This window comes from Populus trichocarpa, chromosome 19, assembly GCF_000002775.5.
Source record: "Populus trichocarpa isolate Nisqually-1 chromosome 19, P.trichocarpa_v4.1, whole genome shotgun sequence".
Taxonomy (NCBI): Eukaryota; Viridiplantae; Streptophyta; class Magnoliopsida; order Malpighiales; family Salicaceae; genus Populus; species Populus trichocarpa.
Window position 1 is genome coordinate 15,260,082 of NC_037303.2, and position 21,618 is coordinate 15,281,699.

Sequence of the window (21,618 nt, forward strand, 5' to 3'; positions counted from 1 at the left end):
AGAACATTATAGAAAGCAAAATCATTTCAATGACTTTAAATCATCGTTTCACAATCTTCGTTGCCGAATAAGTAATCCATCACAAACAGGTGAGTAAAGTATTTATTTTAACGTGATTCAATTACAGAAAAAAAATCATATTTAATCGAAGAAATGGTCACTAAAAGAAGATGCAAGCATGTAAGTCAATTGTCATGTAAATATATTCTATATATATATATATATATATATATAGATGAATTGATGAAATGGATATGGTTGATCATATATGAAGACCAATTCACTTCTTTATTGAAACATGTAAGTTGAAGCAAGCTCACAAAGCATCTACTACAACAGATCAAAGCTTTTGAAAAACCACTCGAAAAGAAGAAAATACAGTAGGGTCGATGAAGAGATGAAGAAGAGCGGGTCTGCTTCCGGAGAAAAGCCTATGGAAACAACCATATTGGACGCTTAGAATCGATATATCTTCTACCCCTTGCGCAAGTCCCTAAAATAAGCACGAGGATTTGCTTCAAAATTACTCCTTGGTATGCGATAGTTCCTCCCCGGTGCTTTCATTGTTTTAACACTCTTGGCAAGACATCCGCAGCAAAAACGAACAATCTTGGCAAGACATCCGCAGCAAATACGAACAATATTCTTGGCAAGACATCCGCAGCAACTACGAAACAGGCGTACTAGGAGTGCTATCACTACCACTGCAACAATTATAGGAACGCTTTCTTTCTTAAACCATTGGAGGACATACACCACTGTCTCAGAAGCTAGAAATTTCTTTATTAGGTCAGAGAGCTTGTGGTTGAAATCAGACACTGCACCAGAAGCTATAAATTTCTTTATTTGATCAAAAGGCATATAGGTGAAATCAGACACTGCACCAGAAGCTATAAATTTCTTTATTAGATCAAAAGGCATATAGGTGAAATCAGACACTGCACCAGAAGCCATGAATTTCTTTATTAGATCAAAAGGCGAACGTCTGTAATCAGACACAGCACCAGAAGCCATAAATGTCTTTATTTGATCAGAAAGCTTGTGGGTTAAATCAGACACTGCATAGGAACCTATAAATTTCTTAGTTAGATCAAAAGGCGAACGTCTGTAATCAGACACAGCATCAGAAACCAGAAATTTCTTTTTTTGAGAATAAAGGTTATTGATATATGTGGATAGAAAATTTAGTAGTTCCATTGCTTAGGGGGTAGGCTGCGATTTGTATAGAAATGAATGGGGAGGAGAGTTTCTGGGCAAGGAAGAGAATCAAGAGGGTGCGAGAAACGAAGAGTGTAATGAGATATGAGCAGGGAACACACAATTCATGGTGCCTTTTATCAAGTGAAAATGAAAGAAAACAGAAGTGGTTTTTACGTAGTTATAACTTGACTTGAGGATTGACTTGAAAAAGGCTTGGATTATTACAAAAATGTTTTGTTTTTATAAAGAAAAATATTGATTTATTATTATTATTATTATTATTATTATTATTATTATTGAGATTCCGAGTAAAGAACATTATAGAAAGCAAAATCATTTCAATGACTTTAAATTATCGTTTCACAATCTTCGTTGCCTAGTAAGTAATCTATCACAAACAAGTGAGTAAAGTATTTATTTTTCAATTACAGAAAACAAATAATAAATAGAGAAAATTGTAATTACAATTATTTTTTAAAATGTTTTTTACTCTAAAATATATTAAAATAATATTTTTATTATTATTTTTTAAAAATTATTTTTGACATTAACACATCAAAATTATCTGAACATACTAAAAAAATATTAATTTAAAAAAAATAAAAGATTTTAAATTTTTTAAAAAAATACAAAAAGAAACATGACATAAATAGAAGAAATGATAGACGCAGAGAATCTGTGTCAATTGTCATCTACACGCACACCACCAGCTTTTCTTTGAGCTTTAACAAAAGAAAAGAAACTTCGGTAATGGTGATCATGAGACCACTCTAAAGTTTTTTATTATTATTAATCCTTTGAATTTATTAAAGATGGAAATAGAAGAGGAAGGAAACGAAACGACAGTACATCACACTATTAAAAATTATGGAAAATTAAGAGGATGGGCATCACAAATTCAATTAACGAAACTTACAAGTGAAGCAACTTAATGAGAAAACATTACCACGTTCAACACTCCTCTTGTCAGATTCGAGATGGGAAGCATATTTGATGCCATGTTTCACCCACCACCAACAAATGAAAGCCAAAAGGAAAGAAAACTAAAAGTATATATTTTCTTTCTTCATAAGGATTTATTGTTTTTTTATTTTTTTTAGTGAAATCAAGAATATATATATTAAAGAGAAGAGGAAAGAAAGGAGAAGAACACATACCTGAGCATGAAAGAGAAGAGAAGAGAAAGAAAGGGATGTTGATGTTTTTTACATAAGATGAAGAAGCGGAAGAAGAAAAAAAAAGGAGGCTTGTCTGTTGTGAAATGAGGGATTCTAGACTTTTTATTGAGGTGTTTTACCCACGGTTTTACTAAAGAATAATTAAATATTAATATTTTTAAATCATTCCGTTGGTGATTCTATTTGTAATATTTAATTTAAATTTTCAATTTAATAAAAAAAATTCATAAACTGTCAAATATCATCGACGACTTTTCAATCTACCTATATTTTGTCTGTAAAGAACAGTAATTAACAGTGCAATTGAAAAGTGAACAGCTCCAGAGCTCTCTGGAAAATATTGACGGAATTTTTCGTTAGTGATTCCCTTTGTAATTGACATGATGAACAGTGTTAACAATCTACCGATGGATTTTACTAGCAGACTAAATTCCGTCAATAATTTTGTTGGTATAAATAACACGTCATTATTTTTTTTGTTTGGTTTTAATTATTATTTTTCCCAGTATAATTCTCTCGGTATATACTGAGGGAAATATTCTATCGATATTTTTATTTGTATTTATCAATTTTCTGAAAGAGAATTTTCTTGCAAATAATTTACTACAATTTCAATAACTTAACTTTAAAAAGATACAATTCCTTTACAAAGTCTACTAAACAAAGGAATAAGAATTAGAACCTATGCTCCAGAATAGAGTAGGAACTAAGCAAGATCAGTGGTAAAGGAAGTCGGAAAAACGAAGGAGAAGAAGGTAAAAGGCTACTGCAAGTTCCGCAAAATACCCCCTTTTAGGCCCCTTTTATACTATAATTTGAGACTAAAACTAATGCACATAAAAAAATTAATTTCAATCATTTACCAACTTTACTTCAATGTCATAAAAATAAAAAATAAAAATTTATAATTTTTATATATTAGAAACCAGATATTTTTTCTTTAAAAATATATTGTTTAGGAAGTGAATGGTTAATGATCAAATTGTTTATTTCATGAGTTGAAAAAAAAATCTCTATATGTCTATAATTATTTTACAAGAAATCTAAACTCAAACCCAAACTCAAGCTCCGGTTTGATCCTACTTGAATTTAGCAAGCAAACACGAATGTCCTCAAGCCTAAATGTTTAAGTGCCTTTCAAACTCGATTTTAATTCCTCAACTTTCAATTATATAAGTTATGAGAAAATTTTGTAATCTTTCTATAAGAGATTGAGGGTTTTGGGTTGAGAAAGCATGTCAGTAAGGTTGTCAATTCCGTTTCGGTAGGTGTTTCGTTTTTTCAATTGGAACGGAATGTTTCAGTTTCGGAGTGTTTCGGCGTGCCGTTTCGGGATTGTACTGTTCATATATATATATATATATATATATATATATATATATATATTCAACAAACATAATTCAAATTCAAGATAAATTAATTATAAATTATGCAATACAAACACAATGCCAAACAAATATAATTTTAAAATTTAAAATATTTCTAAATAGTCAAGATTAAATAGATCTTTAACTTAAAGTAATTCAACTTAAACAAAATATCAAAATATTATGAAAGTAAAATGTTTTAACACAAATATTTTAAATATAAAGTTAGGTCAATGTTATTAAGGCTAATGGAATCTAAAGCATCCCTTGTTTTGCTCAAATTCCTACAAAGTATAAACATGAAAAAAAACAACATGAATATAAACCATATATATTAGTGATAAGTCTAATTTTAAAAAATTAATATCATTGTTAATGAAAATAGTAATAATAATTTTCAATGTTATTATTAATATCATTGTTATAGAAAATAGTAATAAAAAAGAGTTTTTTTATAATTGGGTGGTTTAATTAATTAAATTGAATAAGGTTCAATTTGATTCAAAGGCTTTTCAAGAGCGGAACGGAACATGTGGAATGAAACCGGAACGTTTCGGGCGGAATTTAGCCGAAAAATCCGGAACGGACCGAGATTTAAAATGAGATGAAATTTGTTCCGTTTTGTTCCGTTTTTTGAATTGGTACGGAATGTTTCGGCCATTCCGGGCGGAACGGAACGGAATTGACAACCAGTCAAACACGGATTTTTTAAGATTAATTTCTTTGAGATAAAGCATGTCTAACATTCCCTCACGTTAATGAAAATTATCTAAGTAGTATACAAAAACTTGAAGATTTGTATATAAATAGTGACTTGATACGCCACCACATCAAGATAAGTAGCTTTTAGATTTAAATCATTATAAGTGTAATAACATAATATTTACTTGATTAATTAGTAAAAAAGATGTTTTAAACTATTTAGCTTTTTATGTAAACCAAAACAATAATACTCGCATAGTTTTTTATCTAGATTTTTTCTTTGGTTCTCATGGTAGTGTTTATTTTGACCCTTTACATTTTGGTTTCATTAGTACTTTAAATAATTAAACATTTTATAATTCTCAAAAAAGAACCATATTTCTCACTCCTATAAATAATTTTTCATTAGAAATATTTTGTTATACTTCACTTAATAGAACAAGACAAAAAAATCATTAGGAGCATGATTCACCATTATCATATCACAAGTAGCACCTTTTTATCATAGAAATAGAAAGGAAATAGTTATTTTTGTATGCTACTATGAATGTTGAATAATTTAGTTTTATCTTTAAACCTAAATCTTGGTTATCTCTAGTCAATTAAGTATGGTTATTATCATTAAACTTTTTTACCTTTAAAAGTTTTAAATTCGTTATCCTCGATGAACTATGCATAAGTTCCCCCGTTAAATATTTAGTGAGCAGATCTACAATATTTTCTTTTGATTTTATATAAGCAATAAAAAAATCACATTTGTAAGTAAGTGTTTAATAATATTACATCTATGACTATATGTCTAGAGTTACTATTATACATGCTACATTGTACTCTTTTAATAAATGATTAATTATTGCAATAGACACAAATTATTGGCATGGTCTTATACCAACATTAAATATTCTCTAAAAAATTTTGAAGTCATCAACTTTCTCTTCATTTTTATCAAAAGCAATAAAAAATAATTTAATCTTTTATCTTGTGATACATATTTAGTTAGTTTTTCAAGACTCTGCATTCCCCATTAAGTGTGAAAATATATTCACTAATAAATTTTGAATCCTTAAAGTTAAATATCCTATTTGCATCAATATATTTTTCTAGTACCTTCAAGCAATTTATAATTCAAGATATATCTTAAATATTTGAATTTTATATTTATTTATTTATAATAATCCATAGTACTTGAATTTCTATATTATGCATATATACACAGTTCATGGTTTCTAATTATCCAAGAATATGGTACATTGTTAATAATTTTATAGATTGCAATTATTTAGTTTGAATTTAATTTGTTAAACTATTAAAAAAAAGTGTGATACCTAAATTATATTGCATGCAAGTTCATATATCAAAGCAAAGTATTTAAACTTGCAATTGAATTAAAAAAAAAAAACCCTAGCATTTGTACCAATCATACAAACAAAAGTTATCAAAGTTGAAGTCAATTGATCTTTGGAAATACTCCTTAAAATAACATCGTTTCGAGTCAATTCTACATTTTGTCTCTAAAATTGATTCAGAACATGAAAAATACAAATATCTGACAATTAGACATTTACCAAAAAACGGCCTCTTTCTATTCTATTGTTACCAAAATCATGGAGAAGCATCCGACTAAGAGCAACACTCTGCTCGCAAAAAAGTAAGGCATTCAGGATCCACATCCTCCGTCTGAGGCCACCCCTCCCCAAAAACACAGACATTCAGTGGTCAGGCCAGGTCTGCAACCGCAACCACCATCTGTGGATGTGGCGAACAAACTTCTAACTATTAAGGGTAGAGAGCACGCCTCCACTGGCAGTCGGTACAACCACCTCCCAACCAGGCCCTTTCAGAGGAATTGAAACAGCGGCAGCCATGTTTTCTATGTCATCTGATGATGAGCCTACGACCAAATCACTGCGATCCAACACCCTCTCTAAATCTTCATCACTGATATCTGTCTGTATCAACTTGTCTTCTGCTGTTTCTTCATCCCGAAGCAGGGCCAGCATCTCCTCCTGAAAGGTTAATCCAATTGAAAAATTCATCAATAAAAGCACAAAAGAAAAGGAAAGAAGTTGCTGGTCATAATCAAGTCGCATCCAATCCTAGCATAGCCAACTGCAGGTGCTCAGTTAGCAATAAATCAAAATAAGAATTTCACTGTTTGTTTTTCATTTGGAACAGAAAACTTTCAATGTTACATCACATGCTGCAATGTGTCATCTAATTGACAGCCATCTGATTGCCAATTGTCATTTTTTCACCATTTGACACTAATTAAAAGGGTATGTTCAAAAATAGAAAAAATAAATGAGGTTGAAGAAATAAAATCTTCCTTAATTCTAGCCAGGGAGCAAACCCCTACTGAATTTCAATGAACCATGAAAGATACATACCATTGCTACCACTAATGGTTAAATAATAGAAGACATGTAAGAAACAAAGCATATAAAACAAACCTCCATGAGATCTGTGCCGGTAGACTTGGTTCGCTCTTGATGAAACTGTCCTTTTCCAATGACCACATGCTCAAGCTTCAATTTACTAAAAGCTCTTTTCAAAATACGACCCTGTAAGCATACAATTTGTCAATTACCTGACAACCAAACAAAAGCACTAAACGAAAACAATGGCCATCGTTGGTTACCTCAACAGACTGAGCTGTTGTAAGCCTGTAAACATGAACAGGCTTGGTTTGCCCAATTCGGTGACATCTATCCATGGCTTGCAGATCCATTTGAGGGTTCTGGGATAAAATTGTAAAAATCCATGTAATAGTACAAAAATCAAGAGTTTTTAGTATATACCAAGGGTGGAACATGGGACACAAGATCAAGAAAATACCCAGTCACTGTCATACAGGATACAGGTATCAGCTGAAGTGAGGTTGATACCCAATCCACCAGCTCTTGTGCTAAGAAGAAAAATCCTAAACTGACTGTTCTCGTCATTGAATTCCTGGATCTGTTCAACACAAACAAACTCTTTTAAGCCTAGAATAATTATGCAATTTAATCCCTTCAGGTGTTAGCAGATGCCATTCAATACTAGCAGCACACATCGACTTTCAGGATCTTTTCCCCATTAACAAACGCTTTCAAGCCTAGAATAATAAAACAATTTAATACTCACAAATACTAGCAGATGCCACTACATGCTAGAACATGCTGACTGGACAAGAAACAAAGTGCTGAGAATAAACATTAGCAAATTACTGAAGACAGGCAGTGAAGTTGACAAGTAAATTGCGTCACCAAGAGCTTGAAAGAAGCTTTCAAAAGTGCATAATCAAGAAATGCAGAGATGCTTTGATGAAAGCAAAGACACCGAAATAAGTGATAAACCATGTATGAATGGCCTAAAAGTACCAATTGACCAAGACAGTTGCAGAATCCAAAATTATAAACTTCATAATATTCATCTATGGCGAGCAAGCTTTTCTTACATGTCTTAACCCAGAAGCTGCAAATTAATATTAATATTAAATATCTAAACCTTCAAGTTTAAAAAAAAGGAAGGCAAGGTGTAACGGACCTGTTTCTTCCTTTCATCTAACTTCACAGAGCCATCAATTCTACAAACTTCAAATCCTTTCTCACTAAAATAATAGTCCATTATATCCAAAATTTTAGTCCACTGGGAGAAAATCAGAACCTGTTTAAAAAGCCAGCAGAAGATGAGAGCATGCATGGTTTACAATAAACTAGAAAGTTTAGAAACTTGCACATCATACTTTGTGCTGGAGTGCAAACAAACGATTCAACAATCTATCCAGCAATTGGAATTTGCCACACTTCCCAACTATCTGTTCAACTGGTGGATAGAAATCTGTCAAGAACATCGAAGGCATTAGTGAATCTGGCAACAGAAATTCACCACAGTAATTAAACGAGTTGAAAGGCACATACATGAGCCATCAAAGGCAGACTCTAAGAGATCCGGGTGGTAGCAATTTTTCCGAAGTTGAATCATCAAATTATTAAGCCTTCCTTTCATGCCACGTCCTGCAATTTTAAAAAACCAGAAGTCAATACAGGAAAATATGTAGAGCGGCTATCCATTCCATTGGGCCAGTGCTTGCTGACAATGCAGGTCAAGATGCATGGCGAAAGAATAAATGACTGCAGTTTGCTATCAGGTAGAATAATCTAAAAAAGATATAAATAAAAAACAAGCAAACAAATAGCATATCCATATGATAAATCAAGCTTCAGCCCACAAAGAAAAGAATAATTATAACATGAACATTCATGAACCTGTGCTTCACGATTCACAAACCATAGGAAATATCATAGCCAAAATTAAGTCAAAGGACCAACAACTTATAATAGGGAGAATTAAATAAAACTATGACTCAAAAGCAGACACGATTTTTACTTCAATCACCTATTTTGCTTCTAGATTCACCATTTTCCAGTGTCATCAAACTGCATGAGCTATTCAATAAACAGCTAGTATCCTGAAATTCTCACTTAGAGCTGTCATACTTTGATAGCTAGCAGTCCCAATGCCCAAAAACAGTGCTGCTTCCAAAGGACAGCCAGCCGAAACAGAATACCAAATAATCACAGCACGTAAAACCTCTTTTCTTCCTTTCTAAAGCTGAAGTCTTATCAATAACAAATTGATTGAAAAAAGTAAACTAATACCGGTATCCAGCTTCTCTCGTAAATAGTCCTCCAGTGTCTTATTGATTAAATGCTCCTGGAATTTCTTCTGATGCTCAGTCAGGGTAGCATATAAGATGATCTCTTTCTTCCGAGGAAGCATCTGCTCTACATCAGTTTTCATTCTCCGTAGGAGAAAGGGACGCAATATTGCATGGAGTTTGGTTACAGCCTGAGGTTGATTAAAAACCCAGTATATACACCATGCCATTCAAATGTTTCATTTACAAAAGCAGAATTACATCATTAGCTAAAATACATACCTGAGCCCTTCGCCTTTCTTCTACTTCTTCCTTCATTGTTTCATTATTGCACTTTCCTGACAGATCAAACCTGAGAAAGAAAAAAACTTCAGTTTAGGTGAATTGCATGTGAAGCATTGCAGTCATAAGTACATGATTGAAGTCTATACTGCCATAATTACTGGAAAATGCATGCACGACTTTCAAATTGACAGCATACTGACCATGACTCAAATTCTTCATGGGATTGGAAAATATCAGGCAAAATGAAATTCAACAGTGACCAAAGCTCAGCCAAATTGTTTTGCAGAGGTGTCCCAGTTAATAAGAGCTTATTGTCCACGTGCAAGTATTTCAACTCCTTCAGCAGTTTGCATTTTGAATTTTTCAACCGGTGCCCCTTAAGTAAGAAGGTTGCAATTTACAATAGTTAGTAAAAATCAGTAATTTGGCAAATTAAAGTATTGGCACATGAAAGAAGACAGCTCAGAATGTTTAAGGCGCAAAAAGAACAAACAAGAGCAAAGGTATCTCAGAGCCCATGAACAAACACGAGCATTGACTATGCAGAATAAAGAATGTGATTTCAAATTGCAATTTAAATAATTATTAACAGAGTGAGATAAGAAGTCTAAAAGTGACAAAATAGTGAGTGTTTAATCTGTTAGCTCAAAAGTTAGAGCTTTGTGGAATTGCAAGATCCAAGATGCCATGGTTGCATGCCTGTATAGCCAATCTAAACTTCATGAATTCAAAAACAGAGAACTGTTATCTTCGGCAAATCTGCTAGTTTATAAATATGCAGTGCAACATCACATAAAAAGGCTCTGAGCTTATTTCAGGTTCCCAACAAAATGTATAAAGTGAGTGGAAAAGCTAAAATTGTACCAAAAAGGAAAAAAGAATCAACAACAAAGCATAGCACTTTTAAATTCCAGGCACTTGTTATCCTGAGTGTTATCTTATGTGTAATTTGAAAGTCTTGAATCCAGAGCAGTTGACCACAATGTATCCAAACACACAGAACACCGCTACTAAAAACAATAGTGTCATTTTTAGCTTTGCCCTTATAACCAAAAGCAGTCACTTTGTCCATATGATTTCCCTTAGGCTAATGTTGTTTGCTTGGAAGAAAAGAGTACTTCTCCCGTGTGTCTACCTAATCTACAAGCTATCTTGTTAAAACACTCACCTCATCAACCACAACATACTTCCATGGGTAATGCCTCAAATACTTTTTTGCATCCGATAATGCAATCTCATAGGAAGTAACAATAATTGGGAATTTGGAGCCAATTGATCTGGGCATGTGCTTCCTCCTTATCTCATCCCTCTGCTTCTTGCTACCGTGGTAGATAATTGAGTCCATAGAAGGAGCAAACCTATTCAGGGGAATTCACAGAGAATCAAATAAAACTGTGGATTAAAAGATCAAGATGGACAGTTTACACAAAAAATCAAGTTAAAACTTTTACCTTGAAATCTCATTCACCCAATTTGAGAGAGTGGAAAGAGGGGCAATAACCATATAGGGTCCATTTAAACCATTCCCTTTCAGATGTGCTAGGAAACCAATTGTTTGGATAGTCTTTCCGAGCCCCATTTGATCTGCAAGGATCCCATTGAGCCCATTTGTCCAGAGAGAGATCAACCATTTCACACCTTTAATCTGATAAGATTTCAACCTCCCACCAGTTAGCAAAGGTACAAGTTCTCTCTGCTCTTTCTCAGCTCTTTCTTCCTCAGTCAAATTTGCATCCTCAACCTTGTCAACTTCTTTTGATCTTGTAAGCATTGCTGTAACTGCTCTCTTGGCTTTCCTCTGAAGAAAGGTAGGTCATGGCATGTCAGAATTCACTAAGGCAATCTTAAAATGGCATCTTTTCATAGCAGAACACGTAAAATTAAATACAGGAAGATTTGAGAGGTCAAGACTAAAACTCCACTGAGATCATTAAAACATTCCCCATCTCAGTCAGTTCTCTTACATCTACCCATTTTCATCTTACAATTATATTCCTCTTTGGCAGGTGCGTTAAATATCCCTACATAAACATGGTTTCCTATTAACAGCTCTATTAAATTAAGAAGCAATCGTAAAATATATAATTGAAAATTTGTAACCAGTAAAGCACAAAAAAACAAACTTAAACTTCCAATCTTATACAATACAGCACATCTTCCGGCCACAACAGCCATCTCTAACATAATATCCAAAACACTAACATCCATATGAAGCAAAGCAAGAGGATAAAAACTCACAGAATTGTATTGCGCAGCGGCTTTTCTTTTTGATCCACGACCTCTCTTTTTCTGCTCGACAGGTTCACTCTCTTGCTCCGCTCCATTCTAGTAATGCAATCTAAATCGTAAAGCAAGAAAACAAAAACGAAAAAGGAACATAAAAGAAAATTCATTGAAAAAAAAGGCATTTGAGAAGATATACACATACAGCAGTGATTTGATCAATCTTTTCCAGCAGAAACTCTGAATAGAGCTGAGTTTGAGTTAAAAGCTGGTCCAATCTATTAAACTGGCTTTCATCCAATTGAGCTTCCTCCGCCGCCGCTTTTTCTATCTCTTCTTCTTTCATCCTGGATTTCAACAGCTTCTCTTCCTCCTCCGCCATAGATATTGATATAAGAGACGCGTCCCCATTTTTTGCTTCCACAAACACCTCTTCTTCTACTTTCAAATTGCATTGCTCCTTCATTTTAAGGGGGAAAAAACACAAAAACATAAATAATACATAATATATTGTTAATCATATCTTTAAAAAAAATCACTCTTTTGTTTGACTGCTTAACATTAAAATAAAAAAAATATTTTTTTTTGCTTCTACAGTTTTTTTCTTCTTGTAATTTGCAACAAAAATTAAAAATAAAATCGATCAATTTAAAAAAAAAAAAAACAAACAAACAAAAACACTTTTTTTCGAGAGTTAAATAGGAAAAAAAAATCTAAAACAAAAAAAGGCTAAAAATAATAATACCTCGTCTTCAAGAACGGAAGTAGGAGAATCAGCAGAGGCTTCACTTTTCACTTCGCTCCCCATTTCAAATCTTAGAAAAACAAATATCACCTCCAAACGCACAAAAAAAATCGCAGTTTTTACAAAATAAAGGCTAGCGCGGTGAGAAAAGGTAACTGCCGAAATCTATCGCACAAACTCGTGATTTTTCGAGAAATGTAAGAGCACGAACTGTAGAGAAGAAGGAACCGGACCGGACCGTGAGAGTTTCTCTAAGAGAAGAAGACGGAGAGTTTTGAACTTGCAATAGAGAGGGCTTCAAATTAAAAAAAAAAAAATTCTTTTTATTTGTTTTCTTCGAGGTGGAATGGGCGGGAAATGGAGTTTAAAGTTATGCCCAGAAATGTAAGAATAATTACCAAAGGAACCTCATGGTTTGGTTGGGTTTTCTTCTTTCTTTCCCGTCCTTTTTGGTATCCACAGCACCGATAAGAAAAGGATCTCCTGAAATCCTGGTTGCGGGGATAATTGGTTGTGTCGCAGGATGTAATTAAGTTTTAATTTGGTCCTCTTAGTTTAAATAAATTAAATATTTAGTCCTCGTGATTTAAAATCTTATATTCAATCTCTATGAATTGAAATATGCTTGTAATTAAATTAAATCATATACTTATAATTAAGTTATAAGCATATTTTACTAGGGGCTGGGAAGTTAGAAGCTGGGAATCTCTCTAAATGTTAATATAACAAGATCCAAAATTTCCTTAAATCTTCGTTTTTCTTCCTTCCTCGTATTTGGAATATGCCATTAATTAATTATTAATTGACAAATAACTAAAAGAGATTACAAAACATTATTCCTCACAATAGTTATTTTTTCTTTGTTTTTTTAATCTATATTTTTTTTAATAATTCTATCATTCAATATTTAATTTATTAAAAATTAAATTTTATAATTTGTTGCGATTTATTTTCTATGTGGTTATGCTAATATCATAATTCATGTTACAACTTCGACGAGTTAACATGGTTGACTCAAGTTTTTTCTAATTTGTATTTTTGTTCAATTTCATTTTTTATTAGGTTGATTATAAATTAGATTTCATGATTTGTTTCGATTTATTTTTCATGAAGTTATCGCGGTTTCATGACCTGAGTCACGGGTTTTACAGGTTAACCCGGGTAGACTTCGGTCGTTTTATTATATCCCTTTTCATATTGAATACTTTCTAATTTCGTTATTCAACAATAGATTTATTGAAAATTAAGCTTCATAATTTATTTTGATTTCTTTATAGGAGATTATTCTAGTCTCATTACTCAAATTGTAGGTTTGGTAGGTTAGCCCGAGTTTAATCGAGTTGTTTTTTTGGTTTACTTTCTATGAGATTATCCTGATCTTATGACTCGAGTCATGGGTTTGGCGAGTTACTTCGTGTTAATAAAAGTTGTTTTTTTGCTTTTTTTTTTCAATTTCATCTTTTAATATTAGATTAATTGAAAATTAAGTTTTATAATTTGTTTCAATTTACTTCCTACGAGATTATTTTAATCTCATGATTTCGGGTTAATTTTTTTTTTATTTTCTTAATTCATTTTATTTATTTATTTATTTTAAATTAAATTTTACAATTTATTTTGATTTTCCTTATATAAAATTATCATAATCTCTTAACTGAATCATAAATTTAATTGTTTAATCTGGATCAATTAAATTGATTATTGTCTCCATATTTTTTTTAAAAATATATCTTATTAAATTTTTTTCATTAAACTATTTTTATAGATTGTTAAATTATATTCTTACCGATTGTTTAGAAATCAACAACTTCTCTAACATGATTAATTTTTTTTTACTACTATAAAAAGTTGCGCTTGATGTTTCTGGCATAGGGCGGAGCAAGATCTAGTTTATATAGAAACCAGACAGTTCTTCTATATATATAAGAATATTCTGTAACGTATTTCAAGGTCATAAATCTGTGCTGTAATGGTGGCAATCCTTCTCGAGAATGAAAGGCTTCAGCTTTTTCACTTCATGAATGCATGCCACCCCATGTTAACAAAATGATGGGGCTGCAGCTGACAGAGGAGTCCGAAACGTCATAGTGTGGAAGAGGAAAGAACATTTTAGACAGAAAAGAAAGCAGCTAGGGAGAGGGGGAGAGAAGGAATTGGAGTCCATTTCAATCAATCCAGGAATGGTTCAAGAGTAATATGACAGTCTACAAAGAATTGGACACCATCAACATAACATCCCATAATATGTTGACATCCAACAGGAATGACCTTTCATCCCAACAAGTCCTATATCACCACGAAATTCCATGTTAAACAAAGGACTCTTACACATCGCATCAAAACCTGGGTGCTTCCCTTTCTGGAGAACCCTAAGAATAAATAATTTGAATCGACCCCACAGCATGAATGGAATGAATAATGAAATCAAAATAGAAACCTTCTCTAAGTGACTGGATGTCAGTCTATAAACAATCTACCACACAGGCACACCACAGACAAGTCAGCTAGTCAGCAGCCAATTTGCCTCAAAATGTGGAGCTATTTTCACTTGCAGAAAGCGAGGGACCTTCTGACTTTACAATATTTAAGCCTTTATTACTGATATCAAGCCCCTGTAACTGTCTGATAGGATCGTTTTGCATGTAGTCTGAGAGATTGTGAGAATCTGCCTGCTGTAGATGGTGGGTGGACATGCTAGGCGGGGTATGAGTAAATGATGGTAATTGCATGTTTGGGTGACCTGAAGATCCTGGCTGTGGAGGAAGTGGGAAAAAGTTTGGCTGGGTGAAGGGCATTTGGTGCATTCCCAAGTTGAATGACTCGGAAGGGCTTACCATTTCCCCGGTGGCTATCCTGAGCCTCTCAACCTCCTTCTTCAGTGCTTCATTCAGAGCTACAGAACAACATAAGAACTACCACTGTTTCAACCAACTATGATGTCATAGCCTTAAATAACAAATTTTAAAGAAGAAATGACTGAGAAAAAGCAAAGAGTATTTATCAGGTGCACAGGTGATATAAACATAAAGCAGGCATGCCACTCACCATCGCGCAACTGAGCCTGTTGCTCCATAGCTTGCAACCGAAGCTTAAGCTCTGTGTTTTCTGAGCTTAGACCAGTTGTGTCCCTCTATATGAGAAAAAGAAGAGAAACAGGATCACCATCCTGACCGAAAACCAGTAGTAGTAGAGCACATAACATGGACTAAGAACGGTGGCTGACAATAAAGTAACATGATGAGATGAGATTGATAGAAAAGATAAATGGTGTTCTTGATTACAAGAACACAAAATTCAATAACACGAGATTTTTACTTGCTTTCATTCTGCATCTACCAGCTTGCCTTGTGAGAGATCTCTCTTAAGAGAGGAGGGTTGTGATCAGATTATTAGCTGCAAAATTTCACGAGAATCACCACCCAATAACAAGATCATTTACTATCATAACCATTCTTCATCCTCACATAATTTTATTTTATTTTTTTGTTCACGTCCGTGGATCAATTTGTTTATCTAGGCATTAACACAATCATCCATCCAACAAAAAATGGATCCCAAAAATGAGGGACATCCTTGCAGTGGAAAAACATGGTATAAATAGACTACACAAATATAACTAAGGTAGAAAAATGCATGCTGAAATTACAACCAACAAACATAAACCTGAAATAAAGTTAGTTGTGCAGAAAGAGTGGTAGCTTCTGTTTGGAGGGTCTGAACTTTGCGCTCAAGTTCCAGTATGTATCGGGCTTTCCTCTCTTTAGAGCGGGCGGCAGACTGCCTATTTGCAAGTATCCTGTGAACAACAACTATGTTGTCAGCATACCCAAAAGGGATGCCACCAATTTTTGAAGAAAACTAATTCGCAAATCAATTATCCACGTCTTTGCTTGTCTTTGTTCATGCATTCATTGTCAAAAGAAAACTATGAAAAACATATTTGGGGTGATTATACTTTTAAACATCTAAAGGCCCTTAAAACTACAAAAGTTAAATAGTAAATCCAATCACCTGATAAGTAGCGGTTACCGACATTTCTAAAATCCCACCACAAGCCACCATAAAGTTAAATGTCAGGTATGCCAAAGTGGTTGGTGAATGACAAGCCAGCCTAAATTGAAGAAAACTATTGAAGCTTAACATTTCTAAATCCCAGCATAATGCACCATTACTTTAAATCTCAAGTATGCCAAAGTGGCTGGTGAATTACAAGTAAGCATATATTGAAGAAAAATACTCGAACTAACAAGCCAGTCGAAATCTATCTTAGACGATAAACCGGTTTCTTGACTACCTTGTAGGCTTCAATATATACTAAAGTATCCATTTGCCACAAAGACTATAAAATTCATCATATTATTTGATAAACAGTAGAAGAAGAAGAAAAGACTCTCCAGTCCCGAAAAATACAACAATTCAACAAGCAGGTCTAAACACAGACAACTTAACAGTTATGTGACAGCATGAATCATCATAGATCCCAAGATGAAACAAAAAATATTGACCAATCAGAACCAAGAATCTAACCCCTGAAACCAATTTTAAATCCAGCAAGCAACTAACTAACTTTCCCCATCTTCCACATCCAAAAAACTACAAAACTTAAACCATAAAACCAAAAACATTACCTATCTCAAATTTAAAGCAAATGCACACCAATTTCCTACAAAAACCCATAAAAGAATAAAATTTTAAGCAAAACCCATAATCAAAAAACAAAAAAGTTCACACCTTTTAGCTCTTTTAGGATCAATATTCCAAAGCTCAGCTAACTTATCAGGCGGCATTGCTTTCTTAGCATCCATTACCTCTCCTCCACCAAACACACTCCCATCAACAGAATTACTATGCCTATGCTTAGGCCTGGAAGTACCAGAACCCGAAACCCCAGCTTTCTCTCCGTTCATATTATTATCATTATCATTCTGAACCCCCCCTCCAGCTCCATTCCCACTATTGCCTCCAGTTAGCTTATCAACATCAATGTAGGTTGAGAACAAATCATCCTCTGATCCGATCTCTTCTAAGCTTCCTGTTGAAGACCCCCCTCCACCATTACCAGTACCATTACCATTACCATTACCACCATTGATTTGATCTGATGGGTGGATATCCATCATCATCATTGTCATGTCTTCTGGTAACCTAAAACTCATCTCTGAACGTGCCCTCCTATGGAGGGCTCCACCTCGAATGTTGTTGAGCATCGAAGAAGCAGGTGGTGTTGTGGGGTTGGGGTTGTGGGGTTTTGTTGGATCTGAATTTTGTGGTGGTTTAGATTGTGGATCTTGAGTTTCCATTGAAGAAGACATTGTTGAGAAACAAAAAAGGGAGCAAGGGAAGGAAAGAAAATGAGAAGGTTTTGGGTGTTTTTTTCTTTTCTTTTCTCTCTTTTTTGACGTTGTTGTGTAATAAAAATTATTACTGTGTTGTGTCGCTGCTTGTCCAAAAGTTAGTGTTATTAAATCTTATCCGGCTTGGCTTGGTATACATTATATTAAAACGTGGTTAAGACCGGGTTTTATACTGGATTGGTTAGTAATTATCTGATTAACCTGGTGGATTATCAAAAACTTAAATATCATTTAATTTAATTTTAAAAAATAAAAAATATATTAATTTAATATTTTTTTTAAAATAATTAAAATAATATTATTTTAAATTAATCCATATAAATTTAGATGAACCGTGTAACATAAATCTTGGAGGATGTCATGAAACAGGCCACGTTATATCACAGTGGTCAAAGGTAAGGTTACATGTTTTATTATTTTTTTGTGATTTAGATTGTGGATCTTGATTTTTCATCGAGGAAGACACTGTTAAGAAGTGGAAAAGGAAGAAGAGGAAAGAAAGAAAATGAGAAGGTTTTATATTTTTTTTTTTTTTTTTTTTTATGTTTCTATGTAATAAATTTTTTCTTATTCATATGAGGTGTCCGGCCAGCTTGTATGCAACTTATCTAAAAATTATTATTATTATTATTATTTTTTATTAATATGGGTGTTCGGGCCAGCTTGTCCGCACCTTGACTAATCTCATGAACCTTGAAGTTAACGACCATATAAGTCTCTAATGGCTCTGAGATTTGTAAAACTTAAACTAGTGATTTTAAAAAACAAATTTAGAACCTAATTAATAAGTTATAGGTTTCGACTAAAAATTATTACTTGATGCTTGTCAAAGTCACTACTATTAAACATGATCTGGCCAGTCAGAAATTTGTTAATTCAGGACACGATTCCAATCATATTCTATATCCAATTAGTGGATTTTGACTTGATGATATTCAATTAACATGGTGAATTAAATAGAGGTCTCCTCTGACTGGTCATAACTGAGGTGAAATCTAGTTTTTTTTTTAAAATAAAAATAATATAGTTTTAATAATTAAAAATAACTTAAAATAATATTATATTAAAGTGACTCCAGTAATTCAGGTTAACTCACTTGATTTATTACTTGTTTCTTAAACCAAGTCATGAATTGGCGAGGTTTTATCACTATGATCAAAGGTAATCTAAAGAGTTTTTTTTTTTTTTTTTTTAAGTGTGCATTTGTTTTTTTGGATTTTAATGATCCGGTGATGTTGTAGCTAGGATGATGGAGTAAATAAGGTTAATTGTAATTATCATTATTGATTAATTAACAAATAACTTTATAAACTAAATTGGTAGAGCAACATTACACCGTAAATCAAAATAATTTTTTTATTAATTTAAAAATAAGCTCAAGCAATACTAGCGTTTTAATAAAAACCTAAAAACCAAGACAAAGAAAGAAAGGCCACCCGGACTAAAAAGGTGACAAGGTTAGGATTCTAGCCAATTAAATGAAAATAAAAAAATAAATTAATTTAAATTAACCTATCAAATATATAATCCAAGTTCTTGAGATTAAAATAAGCTAGCAAAAGCAAATAAAAAAAATTAAAGTTTAATCCCAAACAAATCAAATAAAAAAAACTAAAAAAAAACTAAAAAGACAACTAGAAAACTATGGTAGTTTATAGTGGTTGTTTTTCAAAGAGATTTTCGTTTAAAAATACATTAAAATAATATTTTTTTTATTTTTAAAATTTATTTTTGATACCAGTACATCAAAACAATCCAAAATCATAAAAAAATTAAAGCAAAAAGTTTTTCAAAAATTATCAAAAGCAGTTTTTAAACGCAAAAACAAATACACTCTAAGCAAGTCAACCAAGTTAGATAATATGAATGAGATAATTTAATAGAAGATAAACCGAAAAAAATTCCAAAATTAAATTCCAAAACAACCTTATGCTGAAGGATGTAGCGTAAAAAATATTGATTTTTTTAAATAATTCTAAAAATAAACTGAGCTAACTTAGAAAAATCACAGTTTAAATAATGAGACAGAGATAAATAAATAAATAAAAATTAAATAAAATCACAAATATAACATGCTAGAATGCAATAAAAAAAGGTTTCGATGATATAAAAAAAAAAAACAGTAAAAATGAGAAGAAGCACAATACAAAGTGCTACGGTGAAATCAACATCTCTTTTAATATTTCTTATAACTGTAATTGTAAATATTATATCTTGCATGTGGAGCTCTGTTCTTATTTTTCTTGTGTGTCTAGTATTATAATTGTGATTTGAAAAAAAAATTAAAAATTAAAAAATTATAGTTTTTTTTAAAAATTAAAAAATTTACCATAATTTAAAATGAAAAACAAATTTAAACAATAAAAAAAAACTTTAAAAACAATAGTCAACCAAAAAGCATATGTAACTACACCCTATCATAGTACCACATGGAGCTTTCATAGTTTCTGAAACACTGGCTTGGACGGTTTCAACATTAAAAAAATTATAAATTATTGTTTTTTTCAAATTCAAAATTTTACCATAATTTAAAATGAAAAACAAATTTAAACAATAATAAAAAAAATTAAAAATGATAGCCAACCAAAAAGCATATGTAACTACACCCTATCATAGTAACACATGAGCTTTCATAGTTTATGAAACACTTGTTTGGTGAAGTGTTTGAGAATATGGTGTAAATCGTGTTTTTAAAAATTTTAATTTTTTTATTTAAAATAATTTATATATTTTTTTTAAATTGTTTTGATGTGCTGATATCAAAAATAATTTTTTTAAAATTTTTTTAATACATTTCTAAACAAAAAATACTTTAAACTACCACCACTACCGGTATACCACATTCCCAAACTTCATTGAAATGCACCGACCAAACCATGACCACCTGCTTCAAAGTTAGCCCAGTGCTCCTTGGATTAAATACTTTCTTAAAAGTATAATTATTTTAAAAAATATTAAAATAATTATACTTGGGCAGGCAAAGAACAAGCCTTTCAAAATGCGGTAACTTTTCTTTTAAATACTTTCTTAAAAGTATAATTATTTTAAAAAATATTAAATTAATTTTTTTAAATATTTTTAATATGTTAATATTAAAAATAAAAAAACAAATAAATTATTTTAATGATGACAAATAAAAATGATGGAACTTGAATGAAGCAGGGGCCACAGATGGGTCATATCCCGTCAATTACGGGGTCCAACACTTTCTGAACCAGACACGACACAGGTTCCATTTATTAGCGCCATAATTCGATCAATTTAATATTAAATCATGTTACTATACAATAAGTTTTTATTTAATTATAATCTTTTGTTCGTTAACAGCATTAATATTTAAGAGTTGGCCAATAAAATCTTCAATATCCGGTCCATATGTCGTGATTTTATTAGTGAATCATTAAATCTCAACGACGTTTATATTAAATAAAAACTTTACTGTAAGGAGAAATAAAATATGACATTATATTAATAAAATATTTAATAAAATATTTGACTAACTAAATCAAAATCCCGTTTTCTTTCCATCAATGCATCACATCTTCTATATAATTATCACAAGGATAGAAGAAATTTACTTGGCATTATTTTGATTTTGATTTGACAAAGGAAAACAGTTAAGCGAAAAAATCTATTGTTATCATTTGATTACATATGGGATATTAATGGCAAGTAAAATACTAAAATATATGTTATTTTTGCATGTTAAATTATGTTTATTGTAATATTGAGAGGTGTAGATCAAGTGGTTAGGTCTAGAATTTGCTTTTTAAAAGTTACCAGTTCGAGTACTACAAATCTTAGGATCATTAGATGCTTACCTGGTCGTTAACTTCAGAATCTCAAAGAATTAGTTGAGGTGTGTATAAGTTGACCTAAACACCCACGATTACCAAAAATAAAATTATGCTTACTGTTTTTAAAC

General features: G+C 32.0%; 3 protein-coding genes across 12 annotated transcripts in view; all 3 read right to left on the reverse strand.

Annotated features, from left to right (window-relative positions):
* The window catches only part of LOC7458812 (ATP-dependent DNA helicase DDM1), a 37,146-nt gene extending 24,363 nt beyond the window's left edge, over nucleotides 1-12,783 (reverse strand). The window contains exons 1-15 of one of the 6 annotated variants that reach the window (XM_024591114.2): nucleotides 12,340-12,779; nucleotides 11,800-12,054; nucleotides 11,610-11,696; nucleotides 10,823-11,169; nucleotides 10,540-10,729; nucleotides 9,572-9,747; nucleotides 9,369-9,438; nucleotides 9,088-9,277; nucleotides 8,347-8,442; nucleotides 8,172-8,266; nucleotides 7,973-8,092; nucleotides 7,283-7,402; nucleotides 7,086-7,184; nucleotides 6,898-7,008; nucleotides 5,880-6,453 (exon numbers count right to left, since the gene is read on the reverse strand). In XM_024591114.2, the coding sequence (XP_024446882.1) occupies nucleotides 6,217-6,453; nucleotides 6,898-7,008; nucleotides 7,086-7,184; nucleotides 7,283-7,402; nucleotides 7,973-8,092; nucleotides 8,172-8,266; nucleotides 8,347-8,442; nucleotides 9,088-9,277; nucleotides 9,369-9,438; nucleotides 9,572-9,747; nucleotides 10,540-10,729; nucleotides 10,823-11,169; nucleotides 11,610-11,696; nucleotides 11,800-12,054; nucleotides 12,340-12,402 (2,256 nt within the window). In that variant the 5' untranslated portion in view covers nucleotides 12,403-12,779 and the 3' untranslated portion in view covers nucleotides 5,880-6,216. Of the gene's footprint in view, nucleotides 1-5,879; nucleotides 6,454-6,897; nucleotides 7,009-7,085; nucleotides 7,185-7,282; nucleotides 7,403-7,972; nucleotides 8,093-8,171; nucleotides 8,267-8,346; nucleotides 8,443-9,087; nucleotides 9,278-9,368; nucleotides 9,439-9,571; nucleotides 9,748-10,539; nucleotides 10,730-10,822; nucleotides 11,170-11,609; nucleotides 11,710-11,799; nucleotides 12,055-12,339 lie in introns of those variants that run through there. The other 5 variants (XM_052449695.1, XM_024591115.2, XM_052449694.1 and 2 more) reach the window with 5 other exon arrangements.
* On the reverse strand, nucleotides 270-1,381 carry LOC18110210 (uncharacterized). 5 transcript variants are annotated; one of them, XM_052449701.1, is made up of 3 exons: nucleotides 1,020-1,381; nucleotides 926-959; nucleotides 270-865 (listed from the first exon to the last, which is right to left on the reverse strand). In XM_052449701.1, exons 1-3 carry the CDS (start codon nucleotides 1,195-1,197, stop codon nucleotides 475-477), a joined length of 603 nt encoding a protein of 200 aa, XP_052305661.1. In that variant the 5' UTR covers nucleotides 1,198-1,381; the 3' UTR covers nucleotides 270-474. The 5 variants fall into 5 exon arrangements, with proteins under 5 accessions (XP_052305661.1, XP_052305659.1, XP_052305660.1 ...); XM_052449699.1 differs by having other exon boundaries at nucleotides 926-1,380; XM_052449700.1 differs by having other exon boundaries at nucleotides 270-575; nucleotides 645-1,378.
* Nucleotides 12,784-14,485: 1,702 nt separating the features above from the next.
* On the reverse strand, nucleotides 14,486-17,774 carry LOC7498123 (transcription factor RF2b). The gene is made up of 4 exons (XM_024590957.2): nucleotides 17,071-17,774; nucleotides 16,003-16,135; nucleotides 15,385-15,469; nucleotides 14,486-15,232 (listed from the first exon to the last, which is right to left on the reverse strand). Exons 1-4 carry the CDS (start codon nucleotides 17,649-17,651, stop codon nucleotides 14,865-14,867), a joined length of 1,167 nt encoding a protein of 388 aa, XP_024446725.2. The 5' UTR covers nucleotides 17,652-17,774; the 3' UTR covers nucleotides 14,486-14,864.
* Between the last annotated feature and the right edge of the window lie 3,844 nt (nucleotides 17,775-21,618).